We start from the raw sequence: 24,452 nt of genomic DNA on the forward strand, positions 1-24,452 counted from the left end.
ACACACACACACCATAACCCTCTGCCCTGATGCCCGGGCACTGAACCAGGAAGGAGGCCCTTACCTGAACCCTCTAATCCCATCAACGGGTAAGACCGGTCAGGTAGGGAGAGGTGAGGCGAGTCCTAGCTGAATAAATAGATGGATGGATGGATGAGAGGCTGAGCTGCTGTAATTACCCCAGTCATGTTGGTTTGAACTTGCCTAACTTGCCAAAACCCCCCACACACACAATGAGAGGTGGGATACATTTTTAGATCATCAGTGAACCATACGTCTGTTTTGTAGTTTTGTCAGCCCTTGATGTAAACCAACTTCAACTTTTACATATTTAGCTTCTCTGCTGTTAACAGACTCAAGCATGGTCAGTACCTGGATGACACGTTTGTATGTATGTGTGTGTGTGTATGTGTGTGTGTGTGTGTGTGTGTGTGTGTGTGTTTATGTGTGTGAATTAGAGAAACAAGTTATGAGACAGAGACAGAAAGACTGATACCATTCTCTTCCTTATTCCTGCATTACAAAGTTATTAATTCTTACCTTTTTACAGTTGACATGGTACACACACACACGCACATACACACACACACACGAAAAGATGGCAGGGGGAAGGGAGAGGAAGAGGAGGGGTAGGAAGGGAGGAAGAAGGAAAGGAAGGAGGTAGAAAGAGGGTGATACAGAGCGAGACGGGAGGGATACAGGAAAGGAAAGAGAGGGAAGGAAGGGAGTGTGAGTGAGCGAGAGTGGGTTAAACAGAGCTGAAGAGAGAGAGAGAGAAAGAGAGAGAGAGAGAGAGAGAGAGAGAGAGAGGCAATCAAAGAAAAAGGAAAAATAAGCAAGCTCAGATGAGCCATACATAGCAGCGGAGGCACCAGCCAACTCCCAATCGTCTCTCTGCGCCCCCCCACCCCTCCCTCATTCTTTTCTCCCTCTCCCTCTCTCTCTCTCTGGTTATCAGAGGTCTTGCTCAATAGAATATATTTCCCTGGTTGCTAGGCAATCCCATAAAGCGGCGAGAACGAGCGAAGTGTTATAAATAATGTATTTGCATTATCTAATCAGCTGACAACCACCCCCATCCACACAGAGAGGATAGGAGAGACGGAGAGAGAGAGAGAGAGAGAGAGAGAGAGAGATGGGGGGCATTTGATAATTGGAACGCGATTAATTCAATGAGCACAAGTCCTCGTCCTTGAGTGTATGCATGCATATGCGAATCTGTATGAATATGCTACTGTTGGAGAGGAGGAAAGTAAAGTGTGTGTGTGTGTGTGTGTGTGTGTGTGTGTGTGTGTGGCTGACTCAGAGCGGACTCCACTACAGAACAGGAGGGATGAGATGTGGGATGTGGAGGATGTTGGGAGTGGTTCAGATTCATTTAATACTGTAGCCGGAAGCAAGGCCAGGCAACGTTTCAGGATCAGCTACCCAAAGGGACACACACACACACACACACACACACACCAAATGCTGCACATACACACGTGCCATCCCTGTACTTACCATAATGAGGTTTGGCTTGTAGATGATAATGAACTATACATTAAACTAGAAATCTATAGCTAACCATTAGCACACACACACACACACACACACACACACACACACATACCATAGTCCTATACTGGCTTCTCCCACTACCACACCCTCGTCCATCCAAAAATACTCTCTAAACCAGCAGCTGACCATAGCTGTGACTCACTATCACTGCACATTTCCCTCTCTCTCTTCCTCCTCTCTCTCTCTCTCTCTCTCTCTCTCTCTCTCTCTCTCTCTCTCTCACACACACACATACACTTAGAAATGAGCTGGACATGGTTGATGCATGGGGAGGGGGTGAGGGGGTGGGGGGTAAAGTGGTGTGTGGCGAGAGAGACGGTGGTGTGAAATGTACCACACCACAGGGACTGGCATGTGTGTGTGTGTGTGTGTGTGTGTGTCTTCCAGTCATGGGTTTCCCTTACTCACATTTCCCTTTTCCCGTCTCCTGCTGTGGCTACTGTGGGAAGAATGAAGACTCCACTCTCCACTCCAGTTGGCCTGGGTGGAGCTACACAGCGCCGTCTCAAACCTCCAAAAAGTCTTTATGTCGTATTATTGCTTATGGTTTTTTTTTGCAGCGGATGACACGCAACTAACTATTTCAGTAACAGTAAATTTGACTGGGAGCTTCTGTCAAAAATGTTCTCCAGTGGAAAGTCCTCCAGTGGTAGAAATGTTTATGAATAGCAAAAGCTGTTCAAGAAATTTGGGTCAGAGGGTTCATGCAGTTCTCCTACAGTATTACAAGTATTGGAATGAATGAATATTACAGTCCAGCCAGATCTGGAGCCAGTGAGACACTAGACTCTATAATTGAAAGTTACATACATATGAATTAATTCATGTTTATGACCAAACATAATGGGATTTGTATCTTTTTGCACTCATATTAAACATATTAATACTGACTACTGTAGCTACCTCTAATGGTATCACTCAGTTACTTTTATTGTGCTTTTCTGAGTCTAAAAATCCTACTCCTAACACTAAAAGACTAAAAAGGTTTGGAGTTACTGTAAAAAATTGAGCTAAGATTGAGGAAAATACAACACTGTCATCATCAAATGCTTAATATAGATACCAGAAAATACTATTGGAAGCATTGCAATGTCAAGCCACCCGAGGATTCTACTTTCCTTAACCTTGAGCTCTCATAACTCAAAAGTCATAAAACGTCTGAAAAAAGATCTGGGGGGGGGGGATTCAAGGAAAGTGTCTACTTTTGCAAAATAACAGCCGAACAGTATGAATACCAACCATGAATATCTGCATAATTCCCCTTTAAGGCAGAGCAGAGTAAATGGGCCACCGGCACACATAGTGTCCTGAGCAGATATAGTGTAAAAATAAATGCATGAAGCCGGCGCTGGAGCCATAGAGCAGCAGCGACTGCAGGTTGTATTCTGGCAGGCTGATGCAAGCCAGCAACATGGGCAGCGCTCCAAATAAAATGTCCCACACACTGTCCCACTTAGGCCACATCACACAGACATATGCATGGATATTTACCACCCCGCTCCATTACTGTATCTAATATGTCAACCACAATGCATAATATTCTATACAGCTAATTTGTTGTATTTTGTCCTACTTAGTGCCTACTTCATACTGTATGTGTGTGTGTGTGTGTGTGCCTATGTGTGCCTGTGTGTATTGCCTATTATGTCCTATCTTTTGTGGCACATGAACAGTGTGCTCTCTTCCTCTTTTCCCACTGTTGTTATGGCAAACTTTACTATACAGTGTGTGTATTCATCGCTCTGTGAATTCTTTCTAGCTGACAGAAATGGTTGAGTAAACCTTCCTGCGGCAAGCAAACATCTTGAAGTTTGACTCTAACATCTGCAAGTGCAGCACACACAGATACACACACACTGGAAATGGCATTCCTACAAATACACAAAAACATAATCCATCAGGAATATCAGCATACAGATGCCCTAATCCAAGCACAAATGCACACACACGCATGTACGCATATACTCATAAAAAGGCAGAAATAGTCCACACGTGCACAAATTTATGGAGGTAAGCGGGCGTGTACATACACACACAAACACACACACATACACACACGCTGAGAGCACATCTGCCCTGTAAGAGACCCGGAGTGGGACAGTGCCAGCTGGCTTCATTTCAACTTTTCACCCCTTGGGATTGGTTCTCCCACAGGCCAAATATGGAAGAGACGAGTACCGCGCTCTACCCCAACGGGACTGTATCTCACACACACATACACATACACACACATACACACGCACAGTGGGAGCAAAAGCGCTAGCCTTATGTGGTCACAAGGTGGCCAGTGCTTAAGTCAAAGAGATATCTGCCAGCACATCTATAGTCACTATGGAGACCGCAGGTGTTGTGTGTGTGTGTGTGTGTGTGCGTGTGTGTGTGTAGGGTAGTGGGAGTCTTGGATTTGAGGAATATCCCTCTCTAGTCTCTTCACCATGACAACAGAGAAAGTTCAAAGGTTGGAGCTGCCGCGGTTAATCCAGTGGATCAGCTGGGAGAGAGAGAGACAGACTGGGAGAGAGACGGAGAAAGAGAGTGGGAGGGAGTGGGCGAGAGAGGATCTATATAGTGGGGGAGTGAGAGAGAGAGAGATTTGCTAGGAAGAGAGAAATGTGGGGGAGTGATAGATAGATAGTGAGAGAAGGGGATTTGATTCCTGGTGTTGTGGACCCAAAAGTGGGTCACGAGACTTTCTGACAGGGGTCAAAGGTCAACTTGGAATATAGGGGGAATATTGTCCTCCCTAATGTACTGGGTCATGGCTTGATTGCTGAGGGAGGATTTGGATCCCAGTGCAAAACCAGTCGAGAAGCTGGGGAAGCTCCAGAGGTTTCCCAGCATGCACTGCAGCAACAGTGTGTCAGATACGTGCCATAATGAAGACGCAATATCCTTACCGGGACATTTATCACTGTGTGCTTAGCTGAACTTGTGCATGCATCTAAGTGTGTGTGTGTGTGTCTCCATGTACACAGTCATGTAGTGTCACGCCTGGAACCATCATACAGACTTTAAACCTCATTCCTGAGTGTGTGTGTGAGTGTGTGTGTGTGACCTGACATTACAATCTAATTTAGTGGCTTCAACTAACACATTCAAAATGTGTGAGTGAAAGTGGGTGGGTGTGTGTGCGGATGTGTGTGTCAGTGTGCATGCATGTGTTTATCAATGTGTACATGCATGTGTGTGTGTGTGCTGTGTGTTGTGTTACATAGTCTTACATTAGTTAGTCTTACGTAAATTCTAATTTGTTTTAGTGGATTTAAGTCAAGTGTTTAAAATGTGTGCAATTGTGTGTACATGCGTGCGCAAATGAGGATGTGTGTGTGTGTGTGTGTGTGTGTGTGCATGTGCATATGCATGTGTCAGTCTGCGTGAGTGTTTGTGTGTGAGACCTGACAGACTTGATTCTTACGTTCTTGCGTAAATTATAATTTAGTGAACAGTAAATAGTTTAAAATGTGAGCATGCATGTGTGTGTGTTAGTGTCCACATGGATGTGATGTGTGTATATGTGTGTGCACATGCGTCCTAGTGTGCATATGTGTGTGCATGCATGCATGTGTGTGTGTGTGTGCATATGCGACCCCCCCACCCCACCCCCTACTAACCAGTATGACCTGTGTGTGTGTGTGTATGTGTGTGAGACTAGACAGAGTGAAATCTTGCGTAAATTGTAATTTAATTTAGCCTCTCCCTCTCCCTCTCTCTCACCGTGTGCACCAGTGTGCGCTGTCCCGTGGGGTGGATGGCCAGCGCCTCGTCGTACAGGCTCTTGGCCTCGTCCAGCTGGCCCCGCAGCTCGGCCAGGCGGCCCCGCTGCAGCAGCACCGAGTGCGAGTTGGGGAACAGCGAGCCGGCCTCGGCCACGCAGAACTGGGCCTCCTTCAGCCGGCTCTCCGCCATGAACAGCTCCCCTATAGGGACGCATGGAAGAGATGGAGGGAGGAGAAGAGCGTAGGAGAGATCGAGGGAGGGCAGATAAGGGAGGGAGGGATTGGAGGGCAAAGGAGGCAGGAGGGAAGGAGGGAGGGAAGGGAGGAAGGAAAAGGTAGGGGAGATAGGGAGTAGGAAGGGGAAAGAAAAGGAGTAGTGGAGGGAGGGAGGACAAGGTAACGGGTGAAGGAAGGGAGCAATGAGGGAAGGAGGTAGGAGGTTAGGAGGGAGAGAGAGAGAGGTTAAGAGAGAGAAGAAAAGGAAGGGGAGGTAGGGAGTAGGGAAAGAGAAAGAAATGGAGGGTAATGAGGGTAAGGGGTGAAAGGAGACACAGGACAGGGAAGAAGGGAGGAGAGAGTAAGGGAGGAGAGGGTATGGAAAGGAGGGATGGGAGGAAAGATGGAGAACAGGATAGGACGGGTAAAGAAGAAAAAAAGGAGAGAGAAAGATGGATCAGTAACTTGTGAAAGTGACAGAAATGGCTTCAACTCTGGGTTCAGTGACACTGTCTTAAAATGTAAACTGTGCAGCGCTCAAATGCAAACACAAAACACCACACTGGGATGGACACACACACACGGAGAGAGTGTGTGTGTGTGTGTGAGAGAGAGAGAGAGAGAGAGAGAAATGTAGTGCCTGGGAAGTAATGAAACTCTTGCCTAAATATGGGCATCACATACTAAAGCTGCCTGCCTCTGTTCACTGCTGCTGATGGGAAGCTCAGGACAAACCCCAGGCACACACATACACACACACACACACACACACACACACACGCCTACAAGCACCACGCTGTCCAATTAGCACTCGGACACCGGTGCTGACCGGAGGTCCCGCCCTCCGGCGAACCAATGGGAGGGCGGGAACGCCGGGAGAGGGAGCTGTCAATCATTCTGCGGGACATGAGTGGACGCTGGGTCGACCCTGAGAAAAGCAGCCCTTCCAGTTCTGAACACTCTCACTGACAGCCCCCTGTGTGTGTGTGTGTGTGTGTGTGTGTGTGTGTGTGAGAGAGAGAGTGTGTAATGACGTGCAAACATACTGTACACACACCGTCTGCCTCGGAGTGCTGTGTGAAGCCACGCGTGTGTGTGTGTGTGTGGTTGTGAATGTTTTGTTTGTTTACCTGTGTTTCATGGATGCACAGATGGGGAATACATAGTGCATGCATGCTACTGTAAGATGAAACAGAGCCATTTCCCAGCCCCGGGTTTATGTTTTATATAGTTTCAATTCGGGGAAAATGGATTCAGTGAATGATTCCTGGTTATGTAAGGCCTTTCCCTGGTCTTCACCTGAGCTCTCGGAAAAATGTGTGTGTGTGTGTGTGTGTGTGTGTGTGTGTTCTCTGCGGTATCAGTGTATGAGATCAGTGCATGGGTATACAGTATGCATTTGTACATTTGCAGGTGTGTATGTGTGTGTGTGTTTGTTTATGAGGGTGTATGGGGTTGGCTGTGTCCCTGTCATAGCCAAGGAGTCCTCCTTGTGTGTGTGTGTGTGTGTGTGTGTGTGTGCTGGGCTTTGCTATTCGGCTGATCAGGATGTGAGATTGAGAGGAAGGAAGTGACCCATAAGAGCAGGAATGTTGGGAAGGAGAGGGGGGGGGGGGGGGGGTGGTGGTGTGTTGAGGTCGGGGGGTACGATGGGCCGAGCCTTGAGAGAGGGGACACACCCCAGGTCTCACACACACTCACACACACACACACACACATAAGGGGTCGGCCCAGTTCTGCAGCGAGCACTTTTCCATCTTGACTCCACACTCTGTTTCGCCTGTTCTCAGCAGAGGAACAGCAGGGTTCAAAGGTCGGGACGTAGAAAATAACCTTTGAATTACAGTTGGTCACAAGGGACGTAACCCCCCCCCTCCTCCCCAGCCCCAGCTAGCTAGCGTACTGTAACACACTGGCATGCTGGTTGCATCACTGCTCTCTCTCTCTCTCTCTCTCTCTCTCTCTCCACCGCTATGTGGATTCCCATTCCTGTTCTCATGCCTCGTCCACTCCAGTTGAGTGGCTGGACGGATGGAGGGATGGAGGGATGGAGGGATGGAGGGATGGAGTGTTGTTGGTGCGGAGCATCTCTGCGCTCTTTTCCCTTCGTTTCCTGCCGTTGCTCTCCTCCCCTGTGAACTTGCACAGGCGGACTGAGGCTGAAGGGGTGGAAGTAATAACGGTATGCATCACTGCCGTTCTGTCCTTAATAGATCGCTGTGGCCACGTGCATTCAGGTACAGTGTGCACTCCTACACGAGGTTCACCGTGTTAAACTGGACATAGGAAAATTCTACTGCACCGTCTACAAAATTGTTAAGATTTCTCATGTTTCTTTGTGTAACAAAGAGCAGGTAACAGTGAAAACTGCTGCTATGATCACTTTCAAGAGCAAACTAAGATAGCTTATACATATTTCGACATTATTGCGAATGGAGAATACCTATATCCCCCAAATTATCGCACAGGGTTTCCCAACCATTTTTAGGAATTGAGGTCAGAAAATTCCTGTGATTGTAGTATTTAAAACGTGAAAAATTGTGTGCTCACATACCACCGTACCAAGTGCATAAACAATGTCTCATTCCCCAGAGAGACAGAAATTAAGCTGCTCCTGTGAGCAGGTCAGTAACAGCTGTGTATAAGTTAGTGAGACTGCGTGGTGTTCACAGATTTGATTTGATTCTGAATTTTTCTAGGAGTAATGGTAAATGGCTGACCCTGCACCTCAGAGACGAGAATTTCAAAAGTGTGTTCCAGTCCATGTGTGCCGCTGTCTTACCAGCCTGTAGCCAGATGCGTTCCAGGGTGGTCCAGATGTAGGTGGGTCCTTGGCGGTGGGCGGAGCTGATGGCCGACACCTCAGACAGCGCCGCATCCAGACGGGACGCCGCCACCGACGGAGCGCTCAGCGAACCTGAGCGGCAGACAGAGGAGAGGAATGGTGAACGGACGGGAAGACTGATGGACTGCAGAGTTCAGGCTCGTACTCTCACCAAATGAAATTCTTTCCAAATTGAGGTATTCAGCATTTGAGAAAAGTTACACCTACTCTTATAAAATGAGTAATAGCACAAAATGAAAATGCTGGTACCTTTTAAAGGGATAATACGTAACTTAAGTCCTTGGATGCCAAAGTGACTATGGAATGAGATACTGAATGATAAACTCATGCTAATGGCTATACAATCTTTTGAAATGAAACCCTTAAAATATGACAAGGATGATCATATGCCTCATGCGCTATCAAAAAAATATTATGACGACAGGACTGAGCCATGCTGAACTGCAATCAAACATAAAACATTCACTCTGTAATACCTGTCAGAACATTGACTGTAGCAAACATTTCAAAATGTTTCTACATTAATCAAAACACACTTTCCGAGACTGAATGGCAAGTGACTAGGCCCCATCCTGGTATAAATACAGGTATGGTGGTGAGTCACGGCCTTGATATTTAAACAGCATGACTGCTCCCCAAAACTGTATTACAGGCAGACAGGTTTAATCCAGAATAGGTCAAATGCTGGGGGATTTGGACTGACCTACACATTCACCTTTCTCAATGGTATTTACCCAACACCGGAGAGGAAGGTGGATGTGTTTAACTTAAAAATAATCAATCTGCCGTGTGGCAATTCAAATATCCAGCGGTCCCTTTCTGGTAAGCTTTTAAAGCAGCTAGAGTGCAGACCGGTGGAGGTGTCTTGGAAGTCGGGCAGGGTGAGGTGGATGGAGGGTTTCCTGGCTCCGGGGCTGACTTCTGCCCTCTCAGCCGCGGGTATACTGCTACTGTCATCTGTCTCACTGCAACACACACACACACACGCACACAGCCATGAATACATACACATACACATACGGTACAAGCATGCACGAAAACATTCAAACCTGCACATGAAAGCGAAAATACCCAGAGATGCATGCACAAACGCATACATGCATGAAGGTATACACGCATAAATGCAACACACACACACACACACTGGGGTAATCAATACCGCAGCAGCCAAAGCAACCACCCCTCCCCACACACACACACTTCCATCACAGAGTGTACAAGCATTAGATATGGTGGTAAGGTTGCAAAAAGTGCATTACATACACAGACGCACATGCTGAAATAAACATGCATGTAACAATGTGTTGGTCTATATAATAAGCAAACTGGTACACACACACACACACATACACACTAACCTGGAGCGGCTGAAGTCATAGCGGCTTTGCCAGAGCTGCAACATGTCTTCGCAGGTCTGCAGAGCTGCAGCAGGGCCGAACAGAGTGTCTTCCAGCTTCACTTTGGTAAACAGCAGACTAGAAACACACACACACACACATACACACCATATTACACTTCTTTATTTCATTTTCTGTAGCTTTTTAATTGTTATATTGCTACATCCTACATTAAAGTACTCCTACTCTTTATCATAATGAAGTCGTACAATGGACTTTTTGTACCCAGGCGACCCAATCCACACATCATGGAAATTAAACAGTGAACTGACTGAATGAACCTTAATGAATGTGTAGTTGCTGGTTCAATCCCACAAATGATGAATTATTTGTATTGTGGATGGACTGTGGATGAGAACTGGAAGCTACAGCTAATAGTATACCATGCAATTAGCATGTGCTTTGGCTGAAAAAATAAAAAAGCGGACATATATGCGTACACACATGCATACATACATGTACATACGCACAGTGATGTATGAGTGTGTGAGTGATATTTATGAGCGTCTAGCTGGGGAAGTGCTAGGGTTCCATCAACTTCTCACTGATGCATGTGGAGTGAAGCACACATGGATCAATAGGAAACAGAGAGGGGGTAAGGATAGTCATCAGCAATGGGCTCTAAGTGCATGTGTGAGTGCATGTGTGTGTGTGTGTGTGTGTGTTGCAGTGTGTTGAGAGGTTGATGAGGGGAGGCGATGGAGAGTGTTTCCGCTCAGCTCTTTTTGTTGGAGACAACTGGTTAAGTGATGTGGGAGTCTCTGATGTGCATGCGTGTGTGTGTGTGTGTGTGTGTGTGTGTGATTGCCAGAAGGGGCTCTCAGAGGATGCAGTCTGTCATGGGCATCACTCATCCATGAATGTGAGGAGAGGGAGAGAAAGAGAGAGAAAAAGAGAGAGAGAGAGAGAGACTATGGTATTCTCCATATCTGATGCCTGCTGGCCTAGCTGTCCATTGCCTCCCTGTGTTGAAGGCTCCTCCAATTATTCTGTACTCTCCTGTCAGAGGGTTGGGAGTTTGTGTGTGTGTGTGGGGGTGGGGTGGGGTGGGGGGTGTTGGTGATGTGGATGCAGGGAAGGAAGGAGGGTGGGACGGAGGGGGTTGGAGGAAAAGATGGATGAAGGGACGGAGGGGGGGCGAGGATCAATAGTGGAGCGAGATGGGCCGCGTCGGGGGAGAAAACTCCGGGTGAAATGCGCCTCGTTACCGGCTCACGGGTCGGCGGAGGATCGGGGGGGAGGGGCTGCGGTGGAGGAAGACGGAGGGATGTTGGAAAAAGAAAAAAGGGAAAGTGTGCATGGTGGCGGTGGTGGTGGTGGTGTGTGTGTGTGGGGGGTGGGGAGGAGCTGGGGGGGGGACTAGATTTTTCTGACGTGTGGATGACAACTGCTGCCGAGGGACGCTGTGTTAAGGATACGCCTGTCAGCGGGGTCCGCCAGAGTGTGTGTGTGTGTGTGTGTGTGTGTGTGTGTGTGTCTCTAGGCTCCCCATTAGCAGTGTGGCACAGCGTTTAGGAGCATTGTGATGGTGTAAAGCCATCCTAGGGTTGCAATGCGCCAGTGTGTGTGTGCATATGTGTGTGGGAGTGGAGGGTAAAGCCACCTAAACTCTAAACTAACCACATTTTTGTTTGCAGAATAGAGTTTATTCACCTTTTTTGACATGAATCTTTATGAGATTAAGTCATTGTGTACATCAAACTGATCTAAGCTATATGAGGATGGGGTATTTTAATGGAAAAAGGCATAAATGAATGAAAGTAGAATTGATTTTTGTTGATATTGGTGCTTGTTTACCTTATGATGATCATGGTTTATCCTACTTTTTCTTTGCTGCTGCATCACTGGCTACAGCCCGTATTTCCCTCACAGTTACAACGCACCAAAATACACATCACTTTACAGAGGCTGTCATTTGATGGGAGTGAGCCCGGTGTGTGTACAGCGCAGTGTGTGTGGACGGTGTGTTGGGGATGACAGTGAGCAGTCTAGCTCAGTGCACGGGCTCAGCGGTGGCCGGCGAAGAGCTGCGAGTGCCAGCGTAAACTCTACATATAAAAATAGCTAATAATGTTCCCTTGAAAAAGTGGTACATCTACAGTATTACTCATTCCGCACTCCCACAGATCAGAGTGTGTATTCTCTATGGGCACACACACACACACACACACACACGCACACTGGGATACACACGCATCCACTCCAAAAAAAAAAAAAAATATATATATATATATATATATACACATACGCACACAGAGATTAACACACACAAGCTTGTGCACACATGCTTGCGTTGCGTGCATGTTGCCGAGCGTGCGTGCCGACACACACGCATGCGTGCGCGCGTGCACGTGCACAAACACACTTGCACTTGCACTGCGCACACACACACACACACACGCTCATCCTGCAACATCCCGTTAGATGAATGCAGAATCAAAGGCTGGGATTAATCATTCTCTTTAGTACAAACTGCGAGACCACGGTCGCACTCTCTCTCTCCCTATCTCTCCCTCTCTCTCTCTCTCTCTCTCTCTCTCTCCCCCCCTCACCCCTTCACCCCCCCCCCCCCCCCCCCCCCCCCCCCTTTTTCTCGGCTCTCTCACTCTGTAGCAGAATCCCGTTTCACATTGAAATGCATGCCTGTTTACTGGGTGATTAAAATTTCAAAGAAAAGGCAGAGAAACGGAGAGACGGAGAGAGATAAAAAAAGATGAGAGGCAGGGAGAGAAAGAAAGAGTGAGAATTAGAGAAAGAGATAGAGATAGAGAGAGACAGAGAGAGAGAGAAAGAGAAAGAAACCGGGGGTAGAGGATGTGGGAGCAAAAGGAGGAAGGAGAAATTCGGTATGCTACAGCGAGCTGACAGTTTGCTGTGGTGCAGAGAGGCAATGGCTAACAAGAATCACACACATGCATGCACACGCACACACACACACACACTGTCACCCAGCGCAAACATGCATGTGCAAGATTACGATCTCGCACACACACCCACACACACTCACACAACCGTTGCGGGATGCCCAGCACCAGTGCACTATATAAGCTTTGATCTTTGCTCGCTCACACATTCAAACCAAACGATATTCAGTGAGATTGCAACAGTCGCAAACTCCCCCTTCTCTCTCTCTCTCTCTCTCTCTCTCTCTCTCATTTCCTCACTCTGTCTATCTCGCTCCGCTCCATCTCTCAATTCAACTCAATTCAATTCAAATATGCTTTATTGACATGACAGGGAGGAAACCTGTGCTGCCAAAGCAATACAGTGTCAAGTGAGGTAATGTTATAGGCATTAACAGATCATTAGTGGTAATTAAACATAGATCCATAACCATATGTGGTAATAACATCATAAATTAGCATACAATAACAATTCAACTGTTCCATTCAGTTAATTATAGATATGTATGTCTCTCTCTCTCTCTCTCTCTCTCTCTCTTTCTAACTCTATGTCTCTCGCTCCATAACAACAGTTTGGGAACAACAACTGATGCTGCCTGCTCTACCCGTATGACCTCATGGTTACCGGGGCGATGGGGATTCCTGGCACAGAGATCGACGTGATTGGCTGAGCCCGGAAAAGAGCTCTTAAATGGGTCAAAGCAGTCAAGTGTCTCTACGGAGGAGGTGTGTGTGTGTGTGTAAGTGTGTGTGTGTGTGCATCTAGATAGAGGGAGAGCGGACTGTAACGTTCAATGCAACACACACACAGCGATAATCTAAATGTAAAATCATCGTCTTTCCTCCGTCCCTCTCCGTCTCCACATTTCCTTCCTCCGCTGTCCCTCCCTTCTCCTCCCCCTCCCTTCCTTCCTTCCCTTCCTCGCTCGATCAATTTTTCTTGTTTTTCTGCATTTCTTCTCTCTTCCTCTCCCTCTTGATGTATGGATGTACCCCATCTGCCTCTGCGTGGGGACCGTGGAGACCAACACTGACCCCAAATGGTTGCATTATGAAATGCTTTCTCTTTGAGTTGGAGAGAAAACACAGTGGCGAGGGAGAGGGAGAAGTGATGCAACATGCTTCCATATTAGGGTTAGGCCGAAATATCAGGCTGATATTGGCCTTTTATTAAAAATCTGATATCAGTCAGTGTTGTTCACCTCTGGAGGTTCTTCCACAGCTAGTGAATATGTTTTTCTTATTTTTATTCCAGATGTCTGACCAGGGAAATCATCCCAGTGTGGTGTGGGAGGATTTCACTTTACAGTCTGTAAAAGCTGCAGTGAAACCTGCCTCACTCTGCCTTAAGGAGCTGCTACACACCTAGAAGAATTGAATTAATATGAGTTTCAATGGATAGTTTTAGTGTCCCATGATGGTCTAAATGCTGTTTCAGAGGCTTTTCCACCCTGATAAGAATAAAATGGGGGAAACACTGAGGTCTTGTCATTTACTTTTGGAAGTTTTTGGCCTGAAAATGATGCAATATAATGATGCAGTTTTGAATACATTCCTATGATTACCAAAAACTTTTAGTGTGCTATGGGGCAAACCCCGCCCGTCTGGTGAGATACAGTACAGCAGCAGAGCATTAAAGGCTTGGGTCAGAGCTGCAGTGTTAAAAGGGTAAGGGTGTATGAGGGGTATAGGTACCGCAATGCAGGCCTCCGCTGTGGCACGTCTAAATAAGGCGTTGTGTGTGTATGTGTGTGTGTGTGTGTGTGTGTGTGTGTGCTCGCCCCCCAACACAGTGGAGCAGAGACACCCTATCCCTACAGAGAGGTCTAGGGCTGGGGATGGGCCTCTCTGCACCACTCAATCACTGGAGCTAGTCTTACACACACACAAAACCCCCCCCACACACTCTAAGAAACACACCATTACAGCAATTGATTGGTGATATATCCTCCATACACCGACACATCCACCAACATGCTGTGCTCTGTGTGTGTGTGTGTGTGTGTGAGTGGGACGGTGCAGTGGGTTTTACTTGAAGTTGTCGGGGTGCTGGCCGAGGGCCAGGCTCAGGGTGTCCAGGGCATGGCGGTAGTGTTTCTGGGCGCTGAGCAGCAGAACCAGCAGGTGGAGGGAGTGCAAGTCGTCACCATTGAGAGTCAGAGCCGCCTGCAGGGGCTCCATGGCCGCCGATACCTGACGAACACACACCCGGTCCCAGGTTAAAGTTATAGTCCTGCCACATTTTCATATAAGTGAATGTCAGTTTTGCTGCTCTCTATCGTCGCCTGATACGCCGCAATAGCGATTCAGCCGATTCTCAGCCAGTTCATGAAAGCTGTTCTAACCATACCTGGCGTACGAGGGCCAGCTGGAGAGCCAGGTACATGGCAATCAGCGCATCCTGGGGGTCTAGTGAATGGGCCCTGTGGAAGAGAGGATACAACGCTGATATAAGAATCAGATATAGGTTGCAAATCATTCTTAGTGTTTGTTTCGCCCTGCTTGGAGTACCAGATGGGCGGTGTTTACTGCCTCAATACAGTCCAGATAGTGTCAGGGAAGGTTTCCAATCCCAGGAAAGCCTGCTGAATTGACATTTGAATTGCCACAGGCATCATAAATCCCCAAAACCTGTGGCCTAAGTAGGATAAAACTATGCAAAAATAGATTTCCAAATGCTGTCTGGCCTATGTCCAATGTGAATAGAACCACAATAACTGATAAACAAAGAAACATGTTGGTCACTAGTAGAGGTTTGGAAAACGGGGTCGTACTTGCTCAGAGCTTGCAGTGCTTTTTTGTTTAACTCATCCCGATCTGCTTTCAGAGTAGCTGGAGAGAGAGAGGATGAATTCAGAAACAGAGTTTGACTTTAGGTGAAAGAAATTCCTTGATAGTTAATTGAATCTGTTCTATATTTTAACAGTTGCTTATTGTTAAGTGTGTGTGTGTGTGTGTGTGTGTGTGTGTGTGTGTGTGTGTGTATGTCCTTACCGTCAGAGGCCTGCAGACTGCAGCAGAGCCCCAAAGCCAGGTAGGCCCTGGGTAGAAGCTCTCCTGCTTCTTCCCCCATAGACACCACACTCTGGGACAGGGCCTCAGCCTCCTCTAGCTGGACACACACACACACACACACACACACACACACAAACCCACAAGACAAGATTTCGATTAGCCACTACAGCACCACAGCCGGCAGGTGATGCACTGAATTATTTTGCAATTCCGGTAAGATCATAAAACCAATAATCTATAATATGAAAACAACTGAAACCCTCTTCTAGCAGCATTGTGAGGCAGGATAATAAGGACCTGTAGTAACCTCTCTGTGCAGAGCTTGGCAATACTCGTAGGTGAGTGTGTGAGAGGAAAACCTCGTGTCTGTAGCACTGAGAAGCGAATGTGGCAGCGAATCGGCTGAGGTGCGGCAGGGAATGGAGTGCTGACGGCTGGTGCTGGTGTGGGGTTAGTGTGAGGACAGTCCAAGTAGATTCAGTTGAAGGACAGTGCAGAGTTTGCTGAAGGACATACACACACACACACGCGCACGTGTGCACAAACACACGCGCACGCTCGCCCACACACAGCGGCAGACTGCACAGCGGCGTGTGGCTGAGCTGAGCTGAGGTGAGCCGAGCCGAGGTAAAAAAGTGTGTCACTCGGTGTGAGGTATGGCTGGTGGTGGGTGGGTGGGTGTGTGTGTGTGTGTGTCGGGGGGGGTGACATGCCTTTGACGGCACGCCAGCACAGCAGCAAGGCAGCTGCTTTGACACCCCCCCCCCCCCCTCCCTTCCTCCCCCACCTCCTCCTCTTCCTCCCTTCATCCTCCTCCTCTGTTCCCTCCTCTGTTCTCTCTATGTCTCTTTCTCTGAATCCGGTCCTTGCGAGTTCAAAGCCCGCACACAATAGCCAGTCATTTAAATACACAGTCCATCCATGAACATCTTAGGAGGATTAGGGTTTTTTTTTTTTTCTTCTCCTTCCTTGAATGGTCCGAGGGGAGACGGGAAGAACGCGTCGCCGCCGTCGGGTGAAAACCTCCTATCTGCAAAAGCCTGCTCTTCAGGAATTTAGAAAAGCAGCTTTGCTTTCGGACTGACAACCGCGCGTTTTTGTAACGTGGGCATAGGTTTTGAGTGGGTTTAATTTACTGCTCCACCTATAGAGCAAACCTTCAGTTGAGGCAAATGCATAAAAAGTTCAAGAGGTTCACATGCAGAAACAGCTAGGCTCTGGTCCACCGCTGGGCCGGCCCAATGAGAATCAACAAAGAAAAACATGTCGCTCGCGGGGATAACGGTCCAGACTGTCCAGTGGCGCTGATGGTGGATAATGGTGGCCCATTTATGTAATGCCCCACTGCACTATGGCCATAGTGTCCCATTGTGATTAAGGCTGTAAGCTCCTTAGTGTCTCCGGCCTGCCATGATCTCCAGCCACTGACAGATGTGCTCTCTCCATTCGCCCCCGTTAGCTCCTCTTTTCTAATCTCTGACCCCTTTCTCTCTCTCTCGATCCATCCCTCTCTCACCCCTAAATACCACTGTTGATGTGGCTTTCTCTCTCACTGCCCCCCCCCCCCCCCCTCTCTCTGGATACCCAGATCATGAACACCAGGACTATCCAAGCTGGCTGGCGCTTCACAGTGATGTGCGTCTGCCTGAGCGAACTTGCTGGCTTGTCAACTCAAAAACGTTAGGGAGGCTGCGTTGCATCCCGTTTACGCGCACGTGGAAGGTACACACACTCATACACACACACATCATGAACCCACCGTCCACGAGGAAACGTCTTTACACTATCATGCACACTCTGAAATTCGACGGATCTTCACGTTTCAGCTTATCAACTTGTTTATCTGTGTGTTTATTCGAGTGGGAAGATCTTACAGGACAAAGATGAACATGCATGGATTACCAGTTGGGCCTGAGACCACCAAAGGCCCCAAACATTGTCATTGGAAAATGGATCCTTGCTATGTTTATGATCCTGTGAGATACGGACCTTTATACTTTTATACTGCTGTATCATTTTCTGATGAGTCCAAAGTCTGTTGATATTGACTGGGTGGGTACGTGAAGTGGCTGATGCAGGGTTGAGTGGTGAACGCAGAAGGTGTGTGGGAGTGTGTGTGTGTGTGTGTTGGGGAGTGCCATAATCAATACCACCTACTGTATGACTGAATCCAAATGTCCAGACCTGATAGTTCTAGTAAAGTAAAGTAATCCATGTGCTGCCAGCTTCTACCACAAGCAGTTCTGCTGTGGCACGTAACAGGCATGTGAGAAAAGAAAAGTGGAGGAAGTAAAGAAAGCAAGATGTTGAGCCAAAGCGTAACTTTTCAAACCTGTTGGTAGCTTAGTAACCATCTGTGACATTTTCATATATTGATTGATATAATGATATGAAAATATATAATGATATAAAAGGGGGAACAGAGAGCATTTCCTGCTCACATCCACAATCTGACTGCTCATCCGATCCCCTTTGCTCTGGTTTTTACCCTTACCCTCAACACCCTGTGTGTGTATTTGTGTATGTGTGCACAGGTGTATGCGCGTACATGTGTATATGCATGTGTATGTGTGTGTGTGTGTGTGTGTGTGTGTGTGAATATTCACCCAGTGCAGCTGGCCGATGCAGACTTTGGCAGCCAGCAAGGGCAGTGAAGGGTCCTCTGGTCTCATCCTGGCACACTCTTTTAACACGGACACAGCGCCAACACCCTGGACACACACACACACACACACACACCAATGCACAAGTCAATGACAAATTGCGATTAAAAATGCACACACCACCCACAGTCACCATGCAGTCACAGATGACACGGATCACTGTTAAGAGAGTGTATCAAACACACATCGACTGTCCTTACGCAGCCCTAATAGAGTCACTTAGACACACAGTCACTTAATATATGTAGGTCAATCATTAATGGACCACGTGCACGCGCACACACGTGCACATGCACACACACACACCCGGCTGGCCCTAAATAGAAGCGGATCTGACGACACCGAGGCGGCCCCTTCTCCTTCTAGGGAGCAGCCTATTTCTAGAGCTCTCCATTGATCTGCACTGTCACTTTATCCTGCAACCCAGATCAATTTTCCTGTCACACACATGGGCACACACACACACACACACTCAGAGGGAGAGAGCGAGAGAGAGAGAGTGAGAGAGAGAGAGAGAGAGGGAGAGAGAGAGGTATTTCTAAGCTATTCCAGCTCCTCCTGAGGATTCCAGTTGTCCCATTTGAAGAATGTCCAGTAGCTTTCTAACATTACTGTATCCTTCAGGCCAGTGACGGTATTCAGCTTCATTTAGCTGAAAATCTGGGTTAAATAGTATTAGTGTTTGGAATAGCAGATGGGGGTGGGGTGTTGCCATGCAGGACAATACAATGAGTACTAGACGGATTAGAAATGTAGGGTATTTAAACGTCCTTTTAGTACACTTTTTTGTAATTTTGTTAATTGTTAATTCACAGTATCTGAACTGTCCCAATGCAGTTAAACCCCACCCAGCTGGTATTCCAAGCAGTTTAAATCAAACGCTAAGAATTATTTGTGAATACTATTTGATCCAGGTCTGGTCAGCGGAGGGAGGGAGGAAGAAGCGCTGGAGTGACGTATGGAACAGGGGCATGGAAGATGGATGTCTTCTTGGGGTGTGGTGTGTGTGTGTGTGTGTGTGTGTGTGTGTGTGTGTGGGTGTGGGTGTGGGTGTGGGTGGCTGGGTGTTGGGGGTATATAAGGAGAAATGAGCTCACCTTCCCGGCCGCCATGAGTGACAGGCCCAGCTGGTGCCAGAGGTGGAACTCGTTGAATGAAAACTTCATGGCTCGCTCCAAACACTGTGAGGAGAAACACACACAGGCGCACATACTGTATATTCTATATTGTCTGCTTCTAGGATGTGTAGGTATAGGTCAGGGCAGAGGGTCCCAACCTAATTCCCCTGCTGAACCTCAGCATTACATGAAAAGTGTGTGTTCACATTGTTCACCTATAGACAAGCCTATAAGGTAAATACTATTTTCAATGACAGAAATCGAGCTGATCCTCTTCGCTGGTCAGTGAAAACCTCACAGCTATACATCGTAGTATGGATTTCACAGCAGCTTGAATGAAGTCCAACTGTCAGCAGGAGTCTTTCATTTCAAAATAACAATCAGATATTATTACAGGCAGTTCAGCTTGATGTGGGATTTCTCGAGGGATCCAATTTTCATATCAAGTCAGGAAAGCCTGGGTTCAGGCTGGGTGAAGAGCTGGAAGCAGGGTTCGACTGATATGGGTTTTTGAAGGGTGATATGATACCGATATGTTTGGATTGGAAGTGCCAATAGCTGATATTTTTGTGCTGATATTCCAAATCTTTTTGATTTTCATGCCAAAATATTACTAGGATACAGCGTTTCTCCCTGAATTTTATTATTTTCAGGGTGGAAACAGATATGTGAAAAATCAAACTACATCATATCCATCATATCAGAGGTGGATGACACTGACTAGCTGATATATTAGCCCCATAAATTGGCAAACTGATATACTGGTCTAACCATAGCTGGAGCTACCAACCTTCAGTGTGTGTGTGTGTGTGTTCCTTGCTATAACTGATGCTAGTGAAGCCTCAGTCAGACAGGCAGACAAATCCTGTGAGAGGAGACTATTGTGAGCTTAGACTAGATTCACACTGTCCACCCCCCCCGCACCCCTCCCCTCCACTCCCCACATCCAGTCAGACTTCACCTGGGGGAGGCCTACACAGCTCATGAATACTCCTACTGACAGAAAGTGAGAAAAGGGAGAAGAACCTGGGAATCAGAAAGTGCGCAAGAGAAAGAGAGAGAGAGAGAGAGAGAGAGAGAGAGAGAGAGAGAGAGAGGATGGAGGGTTTTTCACTGGGAAGGAGGTGAATAAGGTGGTGGCAGAAGAGAGCGGTAGAGGTGGAAATAGAAAAAGACAGACAGAGAGACGGGGATGCTGAGACAGACAGACAGAAAGAGAGAGAGAGAGAGAGAGAGAGAGAGAGAGAGAGAGCGGCGCAGGCAGACAGCGAGAGAGAAAGACACATAATCCCCTCGCTCAAAGTGACAAGGACATTCATTAAAAAGTTTGGCAAAGGCAAAGCTCTCACTAGCGCATCTCTCTCTCTCTCTCTCTCTCTCTCTCTCCTCCCCTCAGACCTCCAGCATAGTGTGTGTGTGTGTACGTGTGTGCTGGCTCACCTCAGACAGCATGGCATACTGCCCCCTCCTGGCCATGCCGATGCTGAGCAGGTCGTAGACGGAGGTGGCATCCTGCAGGCTGGCCTGGCGAGCCTCGGCCTGGTCCGGCGCCCGGCTGATCACCGCCTCGCCGCTGGCCTGGACGGACAGAGACGCTGAGTGAGGAAGAGGAAAAGGAAGAGGAGGAGGAGGAGGAGGTGGGGGAGAGGAGGAGGAAGAGGAGGAGGAAGAAGAGGAAGTCTAAGGAAGGGAACGGTGGTAAGATTTCTCAGCTGCAGGATCGTCCATTTAAATGTGTTTTGACAGCAAAAAGGATGCAAATGGGAATGTGTGAGGGTAATACGAGAGAGAGGACAGTGTGTGTGTGTGTGTGTGTGTGTGTGTGTGCGTGTCTCACCATGGACTCTGTGATGAGCAGCAGCAACACGGCCTCCTCCACCACGTCCTGAGGACAGAAGCAGCTGCCCGGGACACAGGAAACAGGAAATAGCACCAGGAACAGGAAGTCACACACAAACACACACACACACACACACACATTGCTATTCCAGGGGTAGATCAGCGAGAGTGTCTAGTTTCTGTTTCACCTGTGGTGCTGTAACACAACCCGGACCACCCTGGGTGTATCACTACACCAGCGCTCTCTCAGATGACACACACACACACACACACACACACACACACACTCTCCTCCAGAGTCCACTTTGACACACCGCCTCCTTCATTTCTTTCTCCTCCATTTCATCTCCACCTCTCCCATCCCTCTCATTCGTCACTTTCTCTTCATTTTTCACTTTCTCTTCTTCTAATACCCCACGCCCCCTACACACACACACACACACACACACACACACAGAGGGACACACACACACACACACCTGCTTCTCTCCCCTGTCTGGTTGCGTCCGTGTTGTAAAAGGACACATTTACCAGACACTATCGCAGCCTTTGAAAAGTGGTAAGTGATGACAAAAGCGATGAACAATACTAAAGTACAGCTATTCCTCAGGGTGAATTCTCCTGTTCCTCCTCTTCTTCTAATCTCAGACATGGATTTAGATCTTCACTTATGATAGTGTGGGCTGGATTAGTCATGTGGCGGTGACTAAGTATGGCTCGCAGGGCCTCAGAAATGAGCACAGGATCCCTGCAAAGAAGGAAATGCAGAGACGAGGCATGGAGAGGACGATACAGCTTTTTGTGCTGATGCAGATAACCATGTTTCTGATGTCAGGGCTGTGCAATGTATTTTTATGCCCTGTGAATGTCTTGCTTTAGGGGACAAATAAAGTTTAATCTGAACTCATGTTATGTTATGTAAATGTTATGTTATAGTATGCTATGGTACCTTACGTTATGTCACGGGGTTTGTCGCAATGCAATGCAATGTAATGTTACGTTATGTTAAGTTATGCTACATAACATAGTGTAGCATAACATAGCGTAGCATCGCAATGCATAACAGTGATGTGATGTGATGTGATGTGATGTTATGTTATGTTATGCTATGCTGTTATGTTATGCTATATTATTGTTATGTTATGTTATGTTATGTTATGTTATTATGTTACGTTACGTTACGTTACGTTATGTTATGCTATGCTATGTTATGCTATGCTATGTTATGTTATGTTATGTTATGTTATGTTATGTTATGCTTTGTTATGTTATGTTATGTTATGTTAAGCTATGCTATTATGTTATGCTATGTTATGCTATGTTATGTTATGTTATGTTATGTTATGTTATGTTATGTTATGCTATGTTATGCTATGTTATGTTATGTTATGTTATGTTATGCTTTGTTATGTTATGTTATGTTATGTTATGCTTTGTTATGTTATGTTAAGCTATGCTATTATGTTATGCTATGTTATGCTATGTTATGTTATGTTATGTTATGTTATGTTATGTTATGTTATGCTATGTTATGCTATGTTATGTTATGTTAAGCTATGCTATTATGTTATGTTATGTTATGCTATGTTATGTTATGTTATGTTATGTTATGTTATGTTATGCTATGTTATGTTATGTTATGTTATGTTATGTTATGTTATGTTATGTTATGTTATGTTATGCTATGTTATGTTATACTATGCTATGCTACGCTATGCTACGTTATGGGGTGTGATATAATGCTGTTATGTTCTGTTATGTCATTTTGATACATTACATTGTATTATATTAGGTTACAATATGCTAGTCTACACTACACTGTTCTTGGGGCAATGTGATGTGATGTTATGATATGTTACAGTATGTTGTTACGTCATGTTATGTAATGTCATGTTATCTCCTCTCATCTCATCTCACAAAGAAAATTAGAGGATTAAGACAGGTACATTGAAACACAAGACAGATCATTAAAAAGACAGAAACGAGAGAGAAATAGCAAAATAGAAAACAAAATAAAGGACAGTCGAACCCGTCAGTGGAGTAGCGTTGAGGTGGTTTGATGGTGGGGTAGATGGCGTCTTTGGAGGCGGCGGCCCCCTCTCTGTGGAGCCAGGCCGAGGGTGGGGGGCCCAGCGGGGGCCAGTAGCTGTCCTCACTCACCGAGCTCAACAGCACCTCCGCTAACTTCCTCGCTGCAGACTAGCATGCACAATGCACACACAATGCATTAAAGGAATACAGCAAATTTTTGGGAGATTGGTAAGTTAGTAATTATGAGAACATAGACATCAAAATCAATTGATAGTATGTGACTAGTATTTTCCAAAGTAAGAAGACTGACCTTTCAGTAATATAAAGCTGTTAGTGGCTTTTATTATCTGGCTGTATGAATGTAGATTCATACATTTTATAAATTAAACATCATGAACTCAATATAGCTGATGTAGCCAGGTTTATTTTTGGAACTATTTCATGTAACCACGTATTCATCCACTGTGCAGTGATTTTCAGCTGTACTACCACCACCTTCACTTCCTATAGAAACAGGAAAAGTAGTCCCCGGTAGTTCAAAACAGTACGGCATTTTTGGATCCTTCACAAAATTACCAGACTTGGCCACATATCATTTAAAATTACACAATAGCTGCTACAAGTTTTCATCAACATAGCATATGCTTAAGTGTTAGCTTGGAGCCAATGATCTACCAGAGACACATGGATGATTTTAGTGTCTATGTTGTCATCACTTAATGAGAAAGTTGACCAACGGGACATCCTTTAAAAACTGTATAGTGGGTGAAAATTTAGTGTAGGAGACATTGTGGAATGGAGTGCATGAATACACTGTAGACTAGAGGATGCTTGGCAGCTCACAATGCAAACAAGAGCTTGTGTGTGTGTGTGTGTGTGTGTGTGTGTGTGTGTGTGTGTGTGTGTGTGTGTGTGACCCCTCACCTTCCTGAAGCTCAGAGATCCTCGTGACTCCACCACTCTGAGGACCCTACGCAATTGGTGGGCACCCTGCGCCAGATGACTAACACGCAGACACGCACACACACACACACACAAAACAAATGCATGCACTGGACGAGCGTGATGTATAGGATGTGAAGGCATGATATGGGAAAATAATACAGTAAAGGAGAAGTCGACAGACATGCGATATAGCAGATAGGAGAG

At 46.6% G+C, this 24,452-nt stretch overlaps 1 protein-coding gene across 2 annotated transcripts in view; it reads right to left on the bottom strand.

Moving 5' to 3' along the window:
• The window catches only part of ttc7a (tetratricopeptide repeat domain 7A), a 41,133-nt gene that overhangs the window by 6,515 nt on the left and 10,166 nt on the right, over nucleotides 1-24,452 (bottom strand). The window contains exons 6-19 of one of the 2 annotated variants that reach the window (XM_071924800.2): nucleotides 24,228-24,306; nucleotides 23,302-23,471; nucleotides 21,271-21,334; nucleotides 20,874-21,011; nucleotides 19,413-19,496; nucleotides 18,259-18,363; nucleotides 15,632-15,749; nucleotides 15,412-15,469; nucleotides 14,988-15,060; nucleotides 14,670-14,830; nucleotides 9,696-9,812; nucleotides 9,190-9,302; nucleotides 8,275-8,409; nucleotides 5,275-5,477 (exon numbers count right to left, since the gene is read on the bottom strand). In XM_071924800.2, coding sequence (XP_071780901.1) covers nucleotides 5,275-5,477; nucleotides 8,275-8,409; nucleotides 9,190-9,302; nucleotides 9,696-9,812; nucleotides 14,670-14,830; nucleotides 14,988-15,060; nucleotides 15,412-15,469; nucleotides 15,632-15,749; nucleotides 18,259-18,363; nucleotides 19,413-19,496; nucleotides 20,874-21,011; nucleotides 21,271-21,334; nucleotides 23,302-23,471; nucleotides 24,228-24,306 — 1,618 coding nt within the window. Of the gene's footprint in view, nucleotides 1-5,274; nucleotides 5,478-8,274; nucleotides 8,410-9,189; nucleotides 9,303-9,695; nucleotides 9,813-14,669; nucleotides 14,831-14,987; nucleotides 15,061-15,411; nucleotides 15,470-15,631; nucleotides 15,750-18,258; nucleotides 18,364-19,412; nucleotides 19,497-20,873; nucleotides 21,114-21,270; nucleotides 21,335-23,301; nucleotides 23,472-24,227; nucleotides 24,307-24,452 lie in introns of both variants that reach the window. The other variant, XM_078288692.1, reaches the window with a different exon arrangement.

The sequence above is a fragment of the Centroberyx gerrardi genome, chromosome 15, assembly GCF_048128805.1.
Source record: "Centroberyx gerrardi isolate f3 chromosome 15, fCenGer3.hap1.cur.20231027, whole genome shotgun sequence".
NCBI lineage: Eukaryota > Metazoa > Chordata > Actinopteri > Beryciformes > Berycidae > Centroberyx > Centroberyx gerrardi.